This window comes from Lynx canadensis, chromosome D3, assembly GCF_007474595.2.
Source record: "Lynx canadensis isolate LIC74 chromosome D3, mLynCan4.pri.v2, whole genome shotgun sequence".
In the NCBI taxonomy this organism is placed as follows: Eukaryota; Metazoa; Chordata; class Mammalia; order Carnivora; family Felidae; genus Lynx; species Lynx canadensis.
The window spans coordinates 80,217,443-80,236,069 of NC_044314.2; the positions used below are offsets into that span (position 1 = coordinate 80,217,443).

At 50.4% G+C, this 18,627-nt stretch overlaps 1 protein-coding gene and 1 long non-coding RNA gene across 2 annotated transcripts in view; one reads left to right on the forward strand and one right to left on the reverse strand.

The window, feature by feature from the left end:
- Positions 1-3,221: 3,221 nt before the first annotated feature.
- The window catches only part of FBXW8 (F-box and WD repeat domain containing 8), a 122,521-nt gene continuing 107,115 nt past the window's right edge, over positions 3,222-18,627 (reverse strand). The window contains exons 9-11 of the mRNA XM_030292469.1: positions 6,857-7,030; positions 4,389-4,496; positions 3,222-3,952 (exon numbers count right to left, since the gene is read on the reverse strand). Of these exons, the coding sequence (XP_030148329.1) occupies positions 3,808-3,952; positions 4,389-4,496; positions 6,857-7,030 (427 nt within the window). The 3' untranslated portion in view covers positions 3,222-3,807. The remainder of the gene's footprint in view (positions 3,953-4,388; positions 4,497-6,856; positions 7,031-18,627) is intronic.
- Positions 7,026-9,961, forward strand: LOC115498808. Its single transcript, XR_003963962.1, has 2 exons — positions 7,026-7,454; positions 8,380-9,961. It is a non-coding gene; the product is annotated as an uncharacterized LOC115498808 (long non-coding RNA).

An 18,627-nucleotide genomic window follows, 5' to 3' on the forward strand; every position in this document is an offset into this window, starting at 1 on the left:
GCTGAGCCGGTGTGCAAACCTGCGGCTGGAAACCCACGGCGAAGGTCGGAGGCCGAACGCCTGCCCTGCCCGGGGCCGCGGCAGCCCAGCGAGAGGGAACCTGCCGCCGCACATCGGAGGCGGCCCTGTCCAGACCGCCACCGGCAGGGCCCGCCGCAGCAGCCAGGGAACCGTCTGGCCTGGCTCGAGGGCGAGGCGGGCAGGTCTGCGTGGCTCACGGCGCCACGGCCCGGCTGGCATCGTAAGCTCCCGGCCGCCGCAGCGGCTGCCCAAAGCAGAGGCCCCGAGTCGGGGGGCGAGACAGCACCTGTCTAGCCCGTGGTCACGGACCTGCCGGTAATGGCAAGCCACCAGGAGGTTCTAAGGAGAAGGCTGTGCCCTCACGAGGGGAAGCCACTTGGCCTCCTCAGTGAGCAGAGTGAGTCTGCAGTAAGCTGGTGCTTGTCATTCAAACGCAGAGCGGCATGCCGTCCCCTACATGCCGGGCCTCTAGTTTAAAAACAAAATTTGCTGTTTATGCTCGAGTAGGGGAGGGGCAGAGAGAGGGAGGGAGACACAGGATCCGAAGCAGCTCCAGGCTCTGAGCCGTCAGCACGGAGCCCGACGCGGGGCTCGAACCCACGAACGGCGAGATCTTGACCCGAGCTGAAGTCGGACGCCCAACTGACTGAGCCGCCCCATCGACGTTCCTTTCACAACAGACCCAAACACCCATCTTGGGGAAGTCATCAGCCAGGGAGAGCGTTGTGCCTCCTGGGGGTGGTGATGCCACCCCCGGGGTAGCTTTTAAACACAAACCACTGGCTGCGCAATGGCAGCTCGAAGGCAGCACGTGGCTTGGCTCAAAAGGCGCAATCCAGTGGCCGAGATGTGATTCTCGGCAGTCCCCTCACACGACCTGACGAAAGCCAACCTGCCTAACGCTGGTGTCCGGTTTCACACCTCATCTTGTGGGTTTCTTGGATCCTGGCCTGGGAACCCCTGTGAGTGGTGGTCGCGCTCCCCTGTGGCCTGCGACACCAGGCTGCCCTGCTGGCGGAGCGCGCCGGGGGTCGGGGAGAGCAGGTGCCACGGTCGGCTGGCCGGGGGCCCTGCCAGGGCAAGCGGTCATTTGAGCAAGAAACAAATTTCAAAAATTTAATATTGGGACAGACAGTTGATAAAAGTAGAAAGCAAAAGGCAGGCGATGTTCTAGGACACAAGAGCCCTGGTGTGGGGCCCTCTGGCTCCCCAGGTGGTACGGGAGCTGCTTCTGTCTTCGGGGGAGCCGGAGGGGGTAGAGTCTGAGGAGGAGAAGAGCTACGGAGGAAGGAAAGGAGATGATCCACCTGCGAACTCAGAACCTGCAAAGAAGCTTCCTCAAAAGAGCCAACAGGGATCCAGGTAAGGTGGGCGGAGCAGAAGGGGTGGGGGGATACGGGCCAAGGCGTTTTAAGTCACTGGGTAAATGTGAATTTATGGAGGAATTCGGTCCCTTCCCCACGTTCCAGGATGTAAAGTTTGTAGCAGCAAACACAGGTTGCCGTGCCTGGGGATCAGAGTCTGGATCTGATAAACCCTCCTCCGCAAAAACAGGCCCTTCTCCGTAAGGGGAGAGGTTATAAACAGGCTGGGGAGGTAAGAAAACCCCTGTGGTGGTGCCATTTTACGCCGGACCAGCTTTTGGCCGCGAATGACAAGAGTTTAGAACTATTTTTAGTTTTGGTATATTTTTCTGGGTCTGATTTCTTTGCAACTCTTCAACTACCTTTCACGGCTGCGAAGCTAGGAAGGGTGACTGCGTCTGCAAAATGAGAGGTAAAAATCGGATTGGAAGGGCCTGCTTCTTAGAAGAAAAATGTCTTTTACCCAGTGGTCCAGTTACATTAAGGCTATGAAAGATGAAAACAACCTTATGAAGCGAGGTCACTAGGGGGTCAGAGCAGCACATGACATGAGGAGTAAATAAAATCCTTCATCTGCTAACTGCAGACCGGCTTCATTTATGAAGTAATTTGGTTGAAAGGAAGCAGAAGGCCGTCCTGACGAAGCTCCTGCCCAGGAAGGCGGTCTGAAAGCCAGCGTCACCCTGCGGGTTGAGTGAGGATTCCCAGGCGGGGCTTTTCCCGGTTCCCCCGTCCTATCTAGTTGCACGTCGGTTTTTAACGTGGACCGAATTCATCTGAAAAAACTGAAACCTTCACAACTCAGAAGGGCCGGGACTCTCCGTAATGGCACACGTGTCCCAATTTTCTGCTCCCGTGTACAGTAGGAAAGCGTCCCTTTCTCTTGGGTCAGCGTGGGCAGGTTGTCGCCCTGAAAAGCCCCTTGTGCCTTTTTTTTTATCAAGACTTGTATATTTTGGCTTTTCAAAAAAGCTGGTCCAGCGTAAAATGGTACAAGCGTGGGGTTTCCGGCATTGTGATAAACTTTACTATTTATTGGCTTTCTGTCCCATCAATGTGTTTTTTAATCTTTGCTTAACACCCTCCTTTGAGGTCTCTCTCTGAGGTGACAGCTATCCATTTATCTTGGCCTGTTGTGTTTTCTACTCAAGCCACAGCTTTTGTCCACCCTGGCCTCGTCCTGGGGTTTTTGATGTTCAGTGCAGTCATGGTCACCCTGGTCTAGGGAGTTCATATTTCCATTTTTCTTTAAACCAATTCTGGAGTATTTGGAATTTCCAGGTGGACGTATTTCACTTATCTAATTTTACTGCATTGGGGGTCATGGAATTTGGCCTGGATGGGATCATCCTTTGTGGTCCTCACACGGACTCAGGTGCCGTGCATGGTCTACGGGTATTTAAAGAGGCCCCAAACTACATACGCGTATTGGATCACGCTTGTAAATTCCGCCAAGTAAATCCTCGGAGCCCTTGTTGATCACTCGCTCTGGGGATGGACTTTCCCTTCGTGGTCCTCTCAGTTTCTGCTTTGCTGTTTTGAAGGGACATCGGGCGGTTGCTGCTGCACGGTCTCCATCCTTTGTAAGGTGACCGCTCGGCCTCCCCCTCCCTCGGAAATGGAGGCTGTTTATCATACTCGTGCCCCCCCAGGTGTTGCCCTGCTGTAGCGCCGTGGTTTAGGGTAAAAGCGCCGTGGTTTAGGGTAGCGGTTTCTCCGCCAGCTCTTCCTCTTCCATCCTGCGTGGAGGATGGCTGTTTATGCAACACACATGTAGAAAATAATCTACTTTGTATCACAGGTTGTGGACAAAAGAGCAGACCACAGAGTCCTTAATGCAATTGTATAAATATATAATTATGAATCATGGTTAAGAACTAGGAGGAAACAGGCCTGTGATCCCAAGTCTACACCGGGTGGTGGCATCACAGACCAGCCCGAGTGAGTATGTGCTCTCGGGTCCAGGGGAGGTGGGGCCGTGTCAGCTCAGGCACCTCCCCTCCCCCTGCCCCTGGAGAAAGGGCTTGAAGACCGGAACGATGGCGGCAGCAGGTGAGCAGGGCCCTGGACTGTAGTGTGCAGACGCGGGGGGAGGTCCACACGGTATCCGGACAGAGGGGCCCGGATGGGGCCGGGGTGGACGTGGAGGGGCGTGGGAAGGAGGTGCAGCGTGAGTGGTAAGAAAGCCCCAGAGGAGGACCAGAGCACCCAGAAAACAGACGAGACAAGCCGTGACAGGCTCCCGCTTTCCACAGGCAGCTACAGAAAAACGAACAGGCAGCAGAGGAAGGCAAAGGCAGCCGAGGCATGTGTGGGGTCAGACGAGTACACCCGGGGGTCGTGTTCTTCCCCCCGGGAGTTTCCAAATCCGGCAGGCGTGGTTCTTCCCGCTTTTCTCCCCGCTCCGCAGGGAGGCTCGCGCCTAACTCCGGTCCTGGGGGAAGGCGAGCGCGAGGGCATAGCCGTGGCCGGCCGTGGGGTCCGCGGACGAACGGCAGACGGGCAGCGTGCTCTGCAAGGCCAGCCGGTCCACCGCGAACTCGTAGGCGTGGATCAGCCCGCGGTGCCTAGAGGAAGCACAGACAGCATGCGTCGGGACGGTCCCCGTGAACGCTCCCGTCCTTCGGGCCGACAGCGTGGCGGACACGCAGTCCCGGGACCGGAGACAGGTGAGCCGCCGCGTCTGACGGAGGGGAGGCCAGCAGTCACCCGAGCCACCTGCACGGGGGTCTCTCCCTCGTTGGGAACGGAGTCCCCCAGCAGATGGAGCAGGAGGAAGGGGCTTTGCCACCGTCACCGGGAGCGTAACCACGGCGGGAGCATCGCGACGCGCACACTTTGCTGCGCGGCCGCGTAAGTTCGCAGCTTCTGTGAAAACAATGGCCGTACCTGACGGGGGACGAGGTGACCCTGGGGGGACGAGGTGGCCCAGGGATCCTAGTAACACAGTCAAGCCAAGATGCTGTGTTCTGAGCCCCGACAAAGCCAGCCCCACGCACTGACCTCCTGTGGGCCGTGAAGTCCAGGTCAGTGTTGCGCACCACCCTCTCGTAGGGCACGTTGGCCGTGATGAGGCTGTGGCTGTTGAAGGACAGGTGGCGGACGGGGTGCCTGGAACACAACGGAGAGCGCCTGGTAAAGGGAAGCCCCCCCAAACTGGGCCCCCTCTACGTCCGGAAGTTCAGAGTACAGGGGCTCTAGAACCCTCTACCAAGCTTCTCATGAACAGGGGACGAACCTGGGCCCCCAACGGGGGCAGAGACTGGCCTTGGTTCTGTACTATGGGCACTGCTGTTAACAAGTCCGGGTGCCCCCTATGTCTCCTGGCCGGCCACCCAACTTGGTATGTTTTGACGTGAAGGATTTTAGCAGCACGTGGTAGAGAACAGCCCCATTTCTGGCTGGCCAGCCCTGGACAGGTTCGCCAGGCTCCCCCTCTGCAGGGTGTGGGGCTGATCCATCAAAGGCCCCCTCCTCCTACGTTTGAGAGGGCTACAACGGATAGTTGGACTCTCTGTGCTCTTGTGCTGCAAAATTCTGCAACAGTAGCTTGAAACCGACGGATGGAGTAAAGGCTTTTGTTCATTCTAAACACTTCTATCCAGTGCCTTGGTCACAGCTCCAAGCCAGGAGCCACAGGATGTAAAGGATGTCCAATGCAATCGGGAACCTGCTATCAGAGGTTTCCTAACTAGCTAAGAATGTAAGAGTGCATTCCCCCAAAATGAAACCAAAGTTTCTAGAGCATGAAAGATGTCACAAACCCCAAGGATGGGACAGAGGCTTCATTCAGCACTGAGCCCATCAGCCAGGCCCTTGCAGAAAGGCAGAGATGAGGGAAACTCTGTGCAGGCCGAGCAGGGGCTGGCTTCTTGGCCGGAACAGAGCATTCTCTTTTCAGTATCGAAAGTCCAGGGGAATCTGAACCTGGCCCCGCCAGTCCAGGATTCGGGGCACCAACCAGAAGTAAACATGTCTGGGAGACTTCACTAGGGGCCCGGCGAGGTGGGGCCAAGGGAGAGCGGGCTGAGTGTGGAGGGAGAGGCTCTGCTGTACCGCGGGGCCGGACCAGAGGCTCGAGAGGACCCAGACGGGCTGCACGCAAGGCAGGCGAGGACCTGGTGAGCACAAGAGCTCCAGGTAGGACACTGAAGAGTGGGGCCCGGCCCTTCACTGGTGGACATGGGGACCTTGCCAGGTGGCCCAAGCCACTAACCAGCGGCGAGGACTGCTTGTACAGTTACAAGTGAGTTAGGGAGGCAAGTGCCGGGACAGGACACGGCTGGGGAAGACCTCACTGACTGTGGCTTCGCTTGAATGATACGTCAAAGGGAACACAGCTCTTCCGGGAGAGAAAACGAGATTTTGCTGGAGTCCAGCCCTAGTGAACAGGCGGCGCTGCTGCTGGAAAGCGGGACGGGAGGGTGGCAGCCCCCCAGGGCCCCAGCTGCAGTGAGCTGTGCTAGTAGGAGAGGCTGACCCGGCTCGTCCAAGCAATAAAAGGGCTTCCTCCTCCTAAGGTGCCACCATAGAGGACGTTTAGTTGCCTTTCGGCACCACCTGGTGGCAACTCTTCGTATCACCACAGAAAGCAGGAAAAGGGCTTTTGCACCTGTTTGCTAAGACAGGGCTGGACAGAGCCAGACGGTGTAGTCTGATAGAAGCTGCCGGAGGGAGCAAGCACTAGCCACCCCTGTCTTTTAAGAAGCAGCCAATTCCTGTTCTAACCTTGACACCGCTGGTACCGGGCCTGGACTGTACTGCCTTCTCTTACTAGGACTTGAAATTTCTATTTGTGGGCTCAGCATCTGTGTCTTTCTTCCTCTTCTTCTCCCAGTCCACGTCGCAGAATGTGCCTTCACAGTGGTGCTGGGCCAGCTGGGAAGAAGGCTGTCCTCTTTCCCTGCCCCCAACTGGTGGCATGTAGGGCCAGGTGGCTGTGGCAGGGTAAGGGGGGAGGGAGAGCCCCTTCCCCAGGCAAGAGGGGGACGGCCTCAAGTCAGCTCCAGGCACAGCTGCCTCTACCTGTTAGGCATCCTTAACGTTATCTGCCTACATCCGTGAGGCCCCCCACCTACACTTGGGATAATGAAAGGCCACACTGCTCCCTCCTTAGCTGAAGCCTGACTACTTGCAGTCCTAGGGCCCTTCTAAACAGTGGAAAGCAAGTCCAAGAAATGGACAATCAAGGTCCCGCATGTTGGGACTCCAGAGTGGAGGATGCGGTTGGGGACTCCCAGCAGGCCTTGCCTACCCCGGCTGGGTGTAAATCACGGCAGCTTTAACGGCGTGAGTAGAACTACCTCTCCAGTGACCAGCGCCGTCTCTGGGTCTCAGGTTCCTCGCCCGAGAAATGGAGAGTGGAACTGACCGCAGCCAGCTCCTCGGTTACGCTGAGGACGGTGTGGTGACACAAGGAACTGGCTCAGAGGCGGCCTGCTACCCCTACGGCTCCTGTTCCGTTCAGTTACCTGGAATGCACCTCCCACAGCTTCTGGTTCATCCGATAGTCCCACACCGAGACCAGGCCTTCTTCGCCTCCACTGACGATTTTCCAGTCGTCCATCTGCACTGCAGAGACGCCCAGTTGGTGGGCGGAGAGCGACAGGGCGATTTTGTCAGTGCGGAAGTCATGGATCCTCACCCTGGAAGGCCCGAGAGAAGCACAGAGAAGAGAAATGGGATTCGTGTTAAGGCCCGAAATGACAGGTTCATCCTTGGTTGTGCTGGTCGATGCCCAACAATCTTGTGCCAGAACATTAAAAAAAAAAACAAACAAAACCGTTGTGTGCCAGTATCTTCATACTGATATAGAACTTTTATCTCCTTATTAGTACATGGTCATAGGATGCTAGGGTGCAACAGAAATGAACGAGTTTACAGTACCCACAACTGTCTAATCAGAATGATTTAAAAGCCCCCAGAACAAATAGACTCAAGACAACTATATCAGCTGACCCATCACACATGCTTTCTCTGCTCAACAGGGAAGACACCTGCCCTGAGCGGGAGTCCACACACAGGAAAGCTCAACTCTGACCACACCGGACTGAGGAGGCTGACCCAGTGGTAAGTGTACCGCCCAGCCCAGGGGTTTTGCTGGTACCACCAAATTCTGTTAAACCGGCCACACTCGTCTGCAACCCAAACCCTTACCCGGTTGGGAAAATGACACTTTTCTGGGGTTGAATTTAACTTGACTTTTAAATTTTATCACCTTCTTGTCGAAATTTGGAAAGCAATGTGTCTGTAGTTGATGAAGCGTAATAAAATCACGATAAGAATATGTGGACACTTGGCTGCCACTCATCTGAAGTCCCACAATAATTACTTGCCTTGTAATAATGTGAATTTAAGAACCTCTTTAAAAATGACTCTGCTTGGGGTGCCTGGGTGGCTCAGTCGGTTAAGCGTCCGACTCTTGATTTTGGCTCAGGTCATGATCTCACGGTTCCTGGGTTCGAGCCTGGTGTTGGGCTCTATGCTGACAGCTCAGGCCTGGAGCCTGCTTCGGATTCTGTGTCTCCCTCTCTGTGCTCTTACCCCGCTAGTGTTCTGCCTCTCTCTCAAAAATAAATTTTAAAAAATGTTAAAAAAAATGACTGTTTAAGTATATGCTGCATTTCCACACATGGATAAACGAGACAGATCCCTTATCTGGCAAAACACCAACACGGTTCCTGAAATAAAAGCCACGGGGCAAAATTTCAGTACAGGTGAACTTAACGCCTCGCTGCTACAAGTCAAAAAGTAAAAGACCCAGTGCCTAGCAGGAGGCCAGACCCAGCTAATGCTAGCATGGTAAGTGTGGTCTAGACAAGTGGTGGGCAGAGAGGATCTGAAACCTGCTGGGTCCTCAACTCCCAGTTATGAGCATGTGCACCAGATCAATGGTATGCAGAGTTCTGAGGAACATTAGTTTGAACCAAAAATTCTATACCTCGTGGACCTACCGAGTTTGAAGGCGTAATTAAGATTTTTTTTTTTTTAACAGGAAAGGACCCCAAATCTGCTACCTGTGGATCTCTCGAAAAGAAAGGGATGTGGCAAAATACTGGAAGGACTGTGAGGGGAGCACACAGAGGGATGCATGAAACACTCCAGCGTGGCTCGAGAAGATGGCTTTGCGAAGTCACAGACTGCATGTGAGAAGAACCCACCAAGGAGCAAGAAGGGCTCCAAATGGATCACCAAGTACCTACAACTCAGTATGTGCTACGAATGAGAGGTGGACTGCAGCATGAAAAGCTTTATAATGATGGAGACAGTTTAGTAAGTGTCTGATAAAACTTGCCTGGACAGGAAAAACCTACATGGACCTAATTTTTTTTGGAGATTTTTTTTTTTTTAATAATGGTTTCTTGAGTCACTATGTACTCAGGTTTGAGCCGATTTTCTTCAATCTCCTGGGAATTACCCAAACTGACCCCTGAGGATAGAAAAAGTAACAATGAGCAGACGGGGAAAGCTCTCAAGGGAGCCAACGGTCCCTGGAACAAGCGAGCGACACAGGCACACCCTGGAGGGAAGGCCCCCTGGGGCCGCGCACGTGGCTCCCCAGCACAAGAAGGAGCAAACCGCTTCCCCGATCTTGATGTGAGGCCGGCATCCTGTCATCACCCAGACCCTGCCGATCGGCCCAGTGTGAGAGGCGGCACTGGGTCTGGGTCAATGCCAGACCTCAAGACAGTACAGCAGGGTCCAGAGCCATGTGCTACCCACAAGCAGAACCTGTCGAGGAATCTACTGCAGTTCACCACGTGACTACAACGAATGGGGAAAGCCACACAGTCGTTTCCACGAGCACTGAAAAGAAATTCGAGGAGACAGAACACTTCCTTCTAACGAAGGCTTTAAAAAACGACGATCCGTTTTTACCAATGCTTCACATTGTTTAATAACAGACACAATTAGGGGCACCTGGGTGGCTCAGGTCACGATCCCGAGGTTCGTGAGTTTGAGCCCCGCGTCAGGCTCTCTCCGGAGCCCGCTGGGACCCTCCGTCCCCCTCCCCCACTTGCACCCTCTCAAAAATAAACATTAAAAAAAAAAAAACAAAACCAGACCTGATTAGATAAAAGACAAAATGAGAAGGGGACAAATTAGAGATGACAGCCAAAGATAATTCAGTAATAACTCAGAATCAAATGAAATTAATACGTCAAAATCAATAGCTGTCTTAAAACCAACCACTGGTTTTAAAAATGTAATCAAAGAAAAGATCCCACTTAAGAGAGCAATTAACTCTCTCAACTTGGATCTCTACCATATACACTGCATCAAAATAAATTACAGGTGGCTCAAAGAGTTCAACATAATTAACGGCCAAGAATATTCAGAATAGGGAAGGCCCTTCTAAACACATAAACCCAGAAGTCAAAAATATTGATAAAAGTATTGAAATTTTTCCCACAGAGGGGGGAAAAATCAAAGTCGAGGCAAATGATAAACTGGGGAAAATGTATGCATCAGAGAGGAATGGCTAATTTCTTGTAAAAAAAAAAAATTCCTTCAAATTGAAAGTAAAGATGGGCAACCCAAAATTAAAATAAAAGCTAAGAAAAAACAGGAAATTACTAATGGCTTTTAAACATGTGTGAGATGTGTTCACTGGTAACGAGAGAAATTAAGAACTAGAACTACAGTTCGATACCACCGGTTACCTGTCTACCCAGCAGAGATCAAGTTTGGTAATCCACCCCGTGAGACCCTCCATGCTGGAGAGACCTGGATAGACACGCACTTACACACGCCCGATGTGAGCACAGACCCCTCTTCGGGGAGTGTTCTGGCAATATCCAGCAACAATATACTTCGCTTCTGACCCAGCAGTTTTGCTGCTAGGAATTTTATCTAGGCTGTACCTAATATACGTATACAAATACACATGGCCACACAAGGCCATTAGCACGGTTTTTAGAAGATGGGGTTTCTGTTTCAGACAATTTCCTGACCCTCCCACTGAAAGTCACTTAATACTGCCGGATAAATTACACCCCTGAAAATGCACTGCTCGGTGTCTCAGTTGCCGGCATGCATGTGGGGTGGGGTGAGTCTGTTGCCAGGTGCCAACCTCAGGAACTACAGGTAGGGTTGGAGCTTCCCAAAACACAGCGGCAAGAAGGTAAGACTCGGGCCCACCCAAAGGGGGTGGGAATAGATTCCTGCTTTACACACACACACAAAAGTCACAGTTCTATAAACGAGGGGTGCCTGGGTGGCTCAGGTAAGCATCCGACTCTTGGGTTCGGCTCAGGTCATGACCTCATGGTTCGTGGGGCTCAAACCCCTGGGCTGAAAGCACAGAGCCGGCTTGGGAGTCTTTGTCTTTTCTTCTCTCTCTGCTCTCACTCACTCTCTCAAATTTTTTTTAATGTTTATTTTTGAGAGAGACAGGGCATGAGTGGGGGAGGGGCAGAGAAAGGGCGACACAGAATCTGAAGCAGGCTCCAGGCTGTCAGCACTGAGACTGATGCTTCACAGACTGAGCCACTCAAGCGCCCCTCGAAATAAGTAAACTTAAAAAAAATTCTTATGTAAAACTTCTGTAAATGAAAACACAGCCCCTGAAATTAAATTCATTAGATAGGCTGGAAGACTTTGTGGATTAGACGATAAATCTGAAAGATGACCTAGAATGGAGTGCACATAAATAAAAAATGTGACCAACGGATTAGGAGACACAAATGATAGAAGGGGACAGTTCAGCCTGTGTCCAAAAGAAGTTCCAGACGGAGAAAACAAAGCATACTGCAAAGAGGCAATATTTGAATAGTAAGTGGCGGGCGTGTTTCTAGCATTCACGAAGGGCACGCATGCTCACGCTCGGCACTCATCAAAGTGAGAATGACATACTGAAGAGTATCTTACTAAAGTGGGCAAGTGCAGAAGACAAAAGGCCTTCAATCTGAGGGAAAGACGCATCACCTCTCAAACGCCAAGCAGGGTGGCGGGAGCCACGGGCCGCCGTGGAGTAGGCACGAGTGTGAATGGACGCGGACGGCCTTCGCTCGGGCACTGCCGGTGCAGCCACACGGTGGCTGTGCCCGGTCTCTACCACGGGAGGGGAGTTGTCACCAAGCCACTGCTACACACGGAGGGCAGAGGGCCAATGGTGTGACATGGGGCGGGGGGGGGGGGGGGAAGAACGTCTCCGCGCATGTGCGTACAGACCCCTCCGGAGAACGCTGACCGAGGAGGAGGACCAGGCTGCTCGGGAAGAGAAGTGCCCAGAAACGTCGCTTCTCCCGCTGTATCGTGCTTCTGACCGTGCAGGTTACCTGTTTAGGTGAAAGAGTGTAAGATGCTGGAAGGACGCACTTGAATGCGTAACAGCAGTTACGGCGGGGAGGAGTGGAGACAGCGGGACGAAGTAAAGGTGCCCGCTCCCTCTAGTCGCGGGCACCGTCATGCTGTTTGCGAAGCAGACTCGTTCACGACGGGGGCACTGGGTAGGCTGGGCGGTGGCCGCACAGGCACGCTGTTCCTGTTCAAACCGTGCCGTGTCTCATGCACGCTCCTGTACATAAACCTGGAGTTTAGAAATCCGTACTCCTGGCGCACCGGCGAGGGCCTGGAACCACCTCACACTCTGACTATGGCGCGCCCCGCGGGCCCCCCTCCCCGGCGCGGGGTCTGGACCCGAGATGCAGACAGCGTGGAGCAGACTTGGGAGACAAAGGTCTCCCTCCATCAGCATTTAGAGCCACTTGAGGCATCTGTGAGAAAAAGGTGGACCCCCTGGAAAAGGCAGGCTGGCAGCAGGCGACAGCTGCACCGCTCACCAACCGCAACGTGAAGAGGAAGATTCCAGCCCCGGTACTTGTCAGCGGATATCTGGTTAATAGGGGTCCATTTCACCGTGGTGATTTTCATAAAGAGCTCCTCTGTTGAATATTTATACTCCATAATTTACAGTTGGCTGTTAGGAAGACAAAGGCAAACACAAATTCGGTCCAGAAGTTCAAAGTTTGCCATCTGTTTTCCTATTGTATTTAGATACCAGCATGGATGGCTCCAAACAAAATAAACAAATACACCAAAAGATGCAGCATTTGCGTATTTTACATCACTAAGGAAAACAAGAACGGCCAAGACGGACTTGAACCACCACCACCCCCCCCCCCAAGGAAAAAAGGAAAAGCAGGTATAGGACATCTCCCGGGAGAGGCATCCTCTGCATTCTTGTCGACAGACAGAAATGGCAGAGTCCGTGTGAGCCATTCACGTTCCCACGGGGCGAGCGGGGTCTGCCTCGAACGCCTGACGGAGCCACCCCGCCCTGAACTGCCTGCCTTGGCAAATTCAGCGCTCCAACCAAAGACTTGATGCTGGGACACAGGTAGCACCACAAACGGGCACAACATAACGCCAAGCCCACCGACGCCAGGGACAAAAAGAAGCCAACGGTAGATATTGTGAATTCCTATCCTGCGAGTATTTCATCAACTTTGCCCGTTGAAAAGAAAAATAATTGGTCCGAAAGCTGTAATTGTGTTATGTTTAATATTCATGGTTGGGTTTGGAGGGCTGTTCCAACACTCCCTCGCTCCAGCCCCTCTCTAATGAAAATCGCGCCGTAGGAGTCGGCTCTCGCCCGCCAATTAAAATAAAAGACACCAGAACCTTCCAAAGACTCCAGCAGAGGAGCATCCATCTGATGGGCAGGAAAACGTGCTGGAACAGGGAGGGAGGCCCACTCTGGTTGGTCCTGTGCTAAGAGCTCTGAATAACTTATTCTAACACTTACAGATGGAGCAAACACAACATTTACGCCCCGCTCCCCGCTCGCTCGCTGACAGCAGGGAGCAGGGCACCACAACTTCCTATTTGTCAGGGCCAGAAGTAAGCTCCGAGACTCTCTGACTGGGGCGGGGGGGCTCGCTTCCCATTGGTTTGGATTAAATAGTCCTGTATGATAATAAGGCAAGCCGTAGCTGATGGCAGAGATGAAGCCTATTCAGACTCTGGCTCAGCAGTTTCATTTAGAAGGACCTGACCTAAAGCTGGATTTCTATCCAGAAAATAGACGGGACAAATAAGAAACCTTTAAAATGGAAGTGTGTGTGTGTTTATTTTATATATATATATATATATATATATATATATATATATATATATATATAATTTTTTTTTTTTTAAAGAAATCACAGGATTCTGTTTTGTCTCACTGAACTTGGGCTATTAGAGAGGACCTTACATACAACCTTATATGCCAAAATGGATCACTTTGTCTATATACCACTGATGGCCTCTGGTGAACGATTCACTTGAAACAGCAACTAGAAGAACACGCAGTTTTAAAGTAGAACTAGCCAGTTTAATGATCCAACTCCAGGGTCGGCTCAGAGCTCTGCGTGTTAAAAGCTGTATGTCTCTGGGGTTTAGAGTCCCCCCCTTACGGTGTCCACGAAGAGCAGTAGGACCCGTGGAATGAGCACTCAACCTTTCTGGCCCTTGTTCCTCAGCTGGGCCAGCATTGGATGGCCCTGAAGAGGTCTGTGAGCAGTAATGGTGATACACAGAACGCCCAAATAATACGGCACAAGATCCCAAACTGGAAACATGGAAATATTTAGCTTACGTTAATGTCCTTGTAGATTTTAAATTTTAATCAGATGAGTACACTCGGAATAACCTATTTTATGGTCAGTTGATTTTCAACAATGGTACTGAGACAGTTCAATGGGGGAAAGAACAGTCTTTTCAACAGATGGTGCTGGGACACCAGGGCATCCACATGTGAGAGAATGAGGCCAGACTACTCCTACCTCACAACATACAAAAATCAACTCCAAATGCATTGGAGACCTTACTGTAGCAGCCCAAACTAGAAAACCTCTTTAGAGAAAACAGAAGAGTAAATCGTGGTGATCCTGGGCTAGGAAATGGCTTCTTCAATAGGACACCAACAGCACTGGTGACAGAAAAAAAGATACACTGAACTTCACTCAAATTAAAAATGATTGTGTTTCAAAGGATGCCACTGAGAGAGTGGAGGGACAACCCACACATTAGGAGCAAATACTTACAAATCCTATCTGATAAAGGATTGGTATCTGTAATCTATGAAAGACTCTTACAACTCAATCAATAAAAAGACAACCCAGCTAAAAAATGGGCCAAGGATCTGAATGGACATTTATCCGATGAGGCCAAAAAGCAAATGAAAGGGTGTTCAACATCATCAGCCACCGGGAGAATGAAAATCAAAATGACAATGAGCTACCCCTCATACCCGTTACGCTGTAATTAGAGACCAGAGTAAGTACGGGCCAGGCGGTGGAGAAATGAGAACCATCACCGACTGCCAGTGGGGATGTGAAATGGCGCAGTCACTTTCAAAAAAGGCGTCTAAGTTCCCGAGACGGGTAAACGTTGGGTTACCATATAAGCCAGGAACTCCACTCCTAAGTATATATCCAAGAAAACTGAAAACATACGTCTACACAAAAATTTGTACCTGAATGACGACAGCAGTCTTCATGATAGTCAGAAAGTGGAAATAACCCAGATGTTCATTAACTGATGAATGAATAATGTGGCATACTCACACAATGAATACTGTCCATCCATAAAAAGGAATAAAGTAGTGATTCATGCTACAACACACATTTATCTCGGAAATAACTATGCCAAGTGGAAGAAGCCAGTCACGACGGGTCACATTTTATAGGATTCCATTTATAGGAAATGTCCCAAACAGATGGGGATGATGGTGATGGTCACACAACCTTGTGGATGTTACACTCAATTGTACAGTTTAAACTGGTGAGTTGTAGGCATGTGAATTTTATCTCAATAAAGCTGCTAAAAATTTAAATAATCTTGAGATTACAGGGAGAAAAAAGCAGTGGGAATTGTTGGTGCAGTACTGTTGCCTTGACAACCCACTACCAACCTGACCTAGGCCCTCACCACCACATCCTATTTAGATCCTCCCTGCAGAGCACTGATGAGCTGCTCTGTTCCAGATCCCCGGTTTCATGGCGGGGAATGAGCAGGTCACCGATGAGAAGACTGAGAACAACAGACAGAATGGGAAGGGGCCTCATTCAACACAGCCCTTGACTGCCAACTATTTTATTGAAGTCACTGAAGAGAAGATGGGAGTTCTGGTTCTGGCCAAGAGGAACTAAAGCCCATTACCACCTCTGTCTCCTGCTGAACTACAACCAAAACCTCTGAATGCAACACAAACACCAAACACCCGAAGACTCCGGAGAGTCAACTCGAGACGCTGGGCTGCGGAGGCAGTGATCACATGGGGGCCCTCTTGCTCACAGCCATGCCCCAGGCGTGAGCTCCAAGAGCAGAGCTGCACGTGCAACAGGAGCTAAAGCTCCAGAAAAATCCCACCACCTTCCTGAAGAACCACGGAAAGGGGCCCCTGCAGTCCAAACAATGTGTGTGTTGTTGGGGGGGAAGTTCTTTGTGGGGATTTCTCCCTCTTTTCTCTGTTGCTTTGCCCCAAAGGCAGACTCTAGTCACAGGGTTGCACGGTGGTAGCAAAGCAGGCCGGTAAAACTCTGAGAGAAACCCCCTCTTCCGGTGAGAGGCCCAAGGGCAAGGAGCACCTAGAAGGCTGGAGAGTGCAGGGCTGAAGAGAGGAGGGCACTAAAGGAAAGCCTCTTACACAGACGTGAATCCCAGGCTCATCTCTGAGCTGCGCAGGTGAGATCCAAATCAGCAGAGCAAAGGCTGTGCGATCTCAACTAAGATTTGAACCGCTGCCATCTCCAGAGGAGCTGAATAGACATTTTTCCTGAGGACAGAGGTGACCAACAGACACATGACAAGATGCTCAACACCACTCATCATCAGGGAAATGCAAATCAAAACCACAATGAGATACGACCTCATGCCAGTTAGAATGGCTAGTATCGAAGAGAAATAACAAGGGGGGTGCCTGGGTGGCTCACTCGATTAAACACCTGACTCTTGATTTTGGGTCAGGTCATGATCTCATGGTTGTGAGTTCGAGCCCCGCGTCGGGCTCTGTGCTGACAGCTCGGAGCCTGGAGCCTGCTTCGGATTCTGTTGTCCCCTCTCTCTCTGCCCCTCCCCCGCTCAATGCTCTGTCTCACTCTGTCTCAAAAATTAATACAAACATTAAAAAAATATTCAAAATTCCATCACTGGTTATTTACCCAAAGAAAACAAAACCACTAATTTGAAAAGATGCATGGCATCCCCATGTTCACTGCAGCATTATTTACAAGAGCCAAGATACGGAAGCAACTTAAGTGTCTGTTGGTGGATGGATAAAGACGTAGTGTGTATATACAATGCAACACTACTCAGCCACAAAAAACGAAGTCTCTCCTCCTACAACATGCATGGACCTAGAAGGTATTATACTACCTGAAATAAGTCAAAGAGAAAAAGACAGGGGCGCCTGGGTGGCGCAGTCGGTTAAGCGTCCGACTTCAGCCAGGTCACGATCTCGCGGTCCGTGAGTTCAAGCCCCGCGTCAGGCTCTGGGCTGATGGCTCAGAGCCTGGAGCCTGTTTCCGATTCTGTGTCTCCCTCTCTCTCTGCCCCTCCCCCGTTCATGCTCTGTCTCTCTCTGTCCCAAAAATAAATAAAAAACGTTGAAAAAAAAAATTTAAAAAAAAAAGAGAAAAAGACAAATACCATATGATGTCACAGATATGGAACCTAAAAAACAAAACAAGAGATCAAACCAAAAACAGAAACAGACTCATAAATACGGAGAATGAACTCGTGGCTGCTGGAGCAAAGGGAGGTTGGGAGGATGAGCAAAACGGTGAAGGAGACTAAGAGGATACAGAATCCCAGTTATAAAATAAATAAGTCACAGAGATGAAAAGTACAGCAAAGGGAATACAGTCCAGAATGTTATAAAAATATTGTATGGTAATAGATGGTAACTACGCTTATTCTGCTGATAATGGATAGGTGGATAAAACGGCTGATCACCATGTTGTACACGTGAAACTAATATAACATTATAGGTCAACCAATATTTCAACTTAAAAAAGTAAAAGACCGCTACCATCTCAGACTAACCCCTGGGGAGCTGGGTGGCATATGTGTGGGACAGAGCGAGAGCCGCATAAAAAAAACCTTTGAAAATTGAGTGGACACTTGAATATCCACCCACAGGAGACAGAACTTCCAGTCTGAACTTAACCAGGACGGCTGCCTATTGAAAACAAAAATCTTAACATTCTCCAGAGGATTATACAATAGGATCCAAAGCAGACACAACGTAACACTCCAAATGTCCAGGATATAGTCCTAAATTACTTGACATACCCCCCACCCCACCCCTGCAAACACACACACACACCCAGGAAAATGTGACCCACTCTCATGGGAAAAAACAACCCAGACTTGGGGAATCATCAATGACTTTCAAAGCAGCTACTGTGACTACATTCCAAGGAGTAAAGGTAAAAATGGTAAGAGAGAATGATGTTCTGAACAGAGAAAGAGATCTAAGTGGAAATTTTGAACTAAAAATATCTGAAATAAAAAATTCACTGAAGGGGCTCAGCAGGAACATGGGGATGCCAGAAGAAAGAAGGCGGCCATGAACCTGAAATTAAATGGATACTTATGCAGTCTGAAGAACACAAAGTTTAGGGAAGAAAAGGAACATATAGCATCAGTGGCTGATGGACAGTATCCGAAGGTCTGACTTTGACATCACTGGAGTCCCAGGAGGGGAGGGGATGAGCGCAGAAAAAAAATATCTGAAGAAGTAATGACCGAAAACTTTCTAAATTTTGTAGAAGACATAAATTCACGGATTTAAATGCTCGGTGAACACCAAACAGGTTAAACAACAACAACAACAACAAAGTGGCTTATTTCCTGCAGTCTTCCTCTTGGTAATCTATTCAAGCTTCTCATTAATGTTCTCATTCCCAGGCCATTAATTCATTTTTGCCTTCAGTGAACAAATACATAGTTTCATTTAATTAAAAATACCATTGATCGTAAGAAGCACCGTTACTTTGGGTAACATTTAAAAATGCTGCCAATTTTACGATGCCCTTGTAAACGGCAAGTCCTGATTTCACAGAGGTGAAAACGTAAAAGGAGAAGGGCATCTTAGAGTAAATACAAAGCTTTGTGTTGGGCACTCGCTGAGCACTAGACTGACACTCTGGGGAGGTACGTGAGCGTCCGTGGTACTCCGCTATTCCTCACTCTTCTTGCTTTACCAGGAAAGGACAAAGGGTGAGTTCAGAAGAAGTCACTGATCTACAGT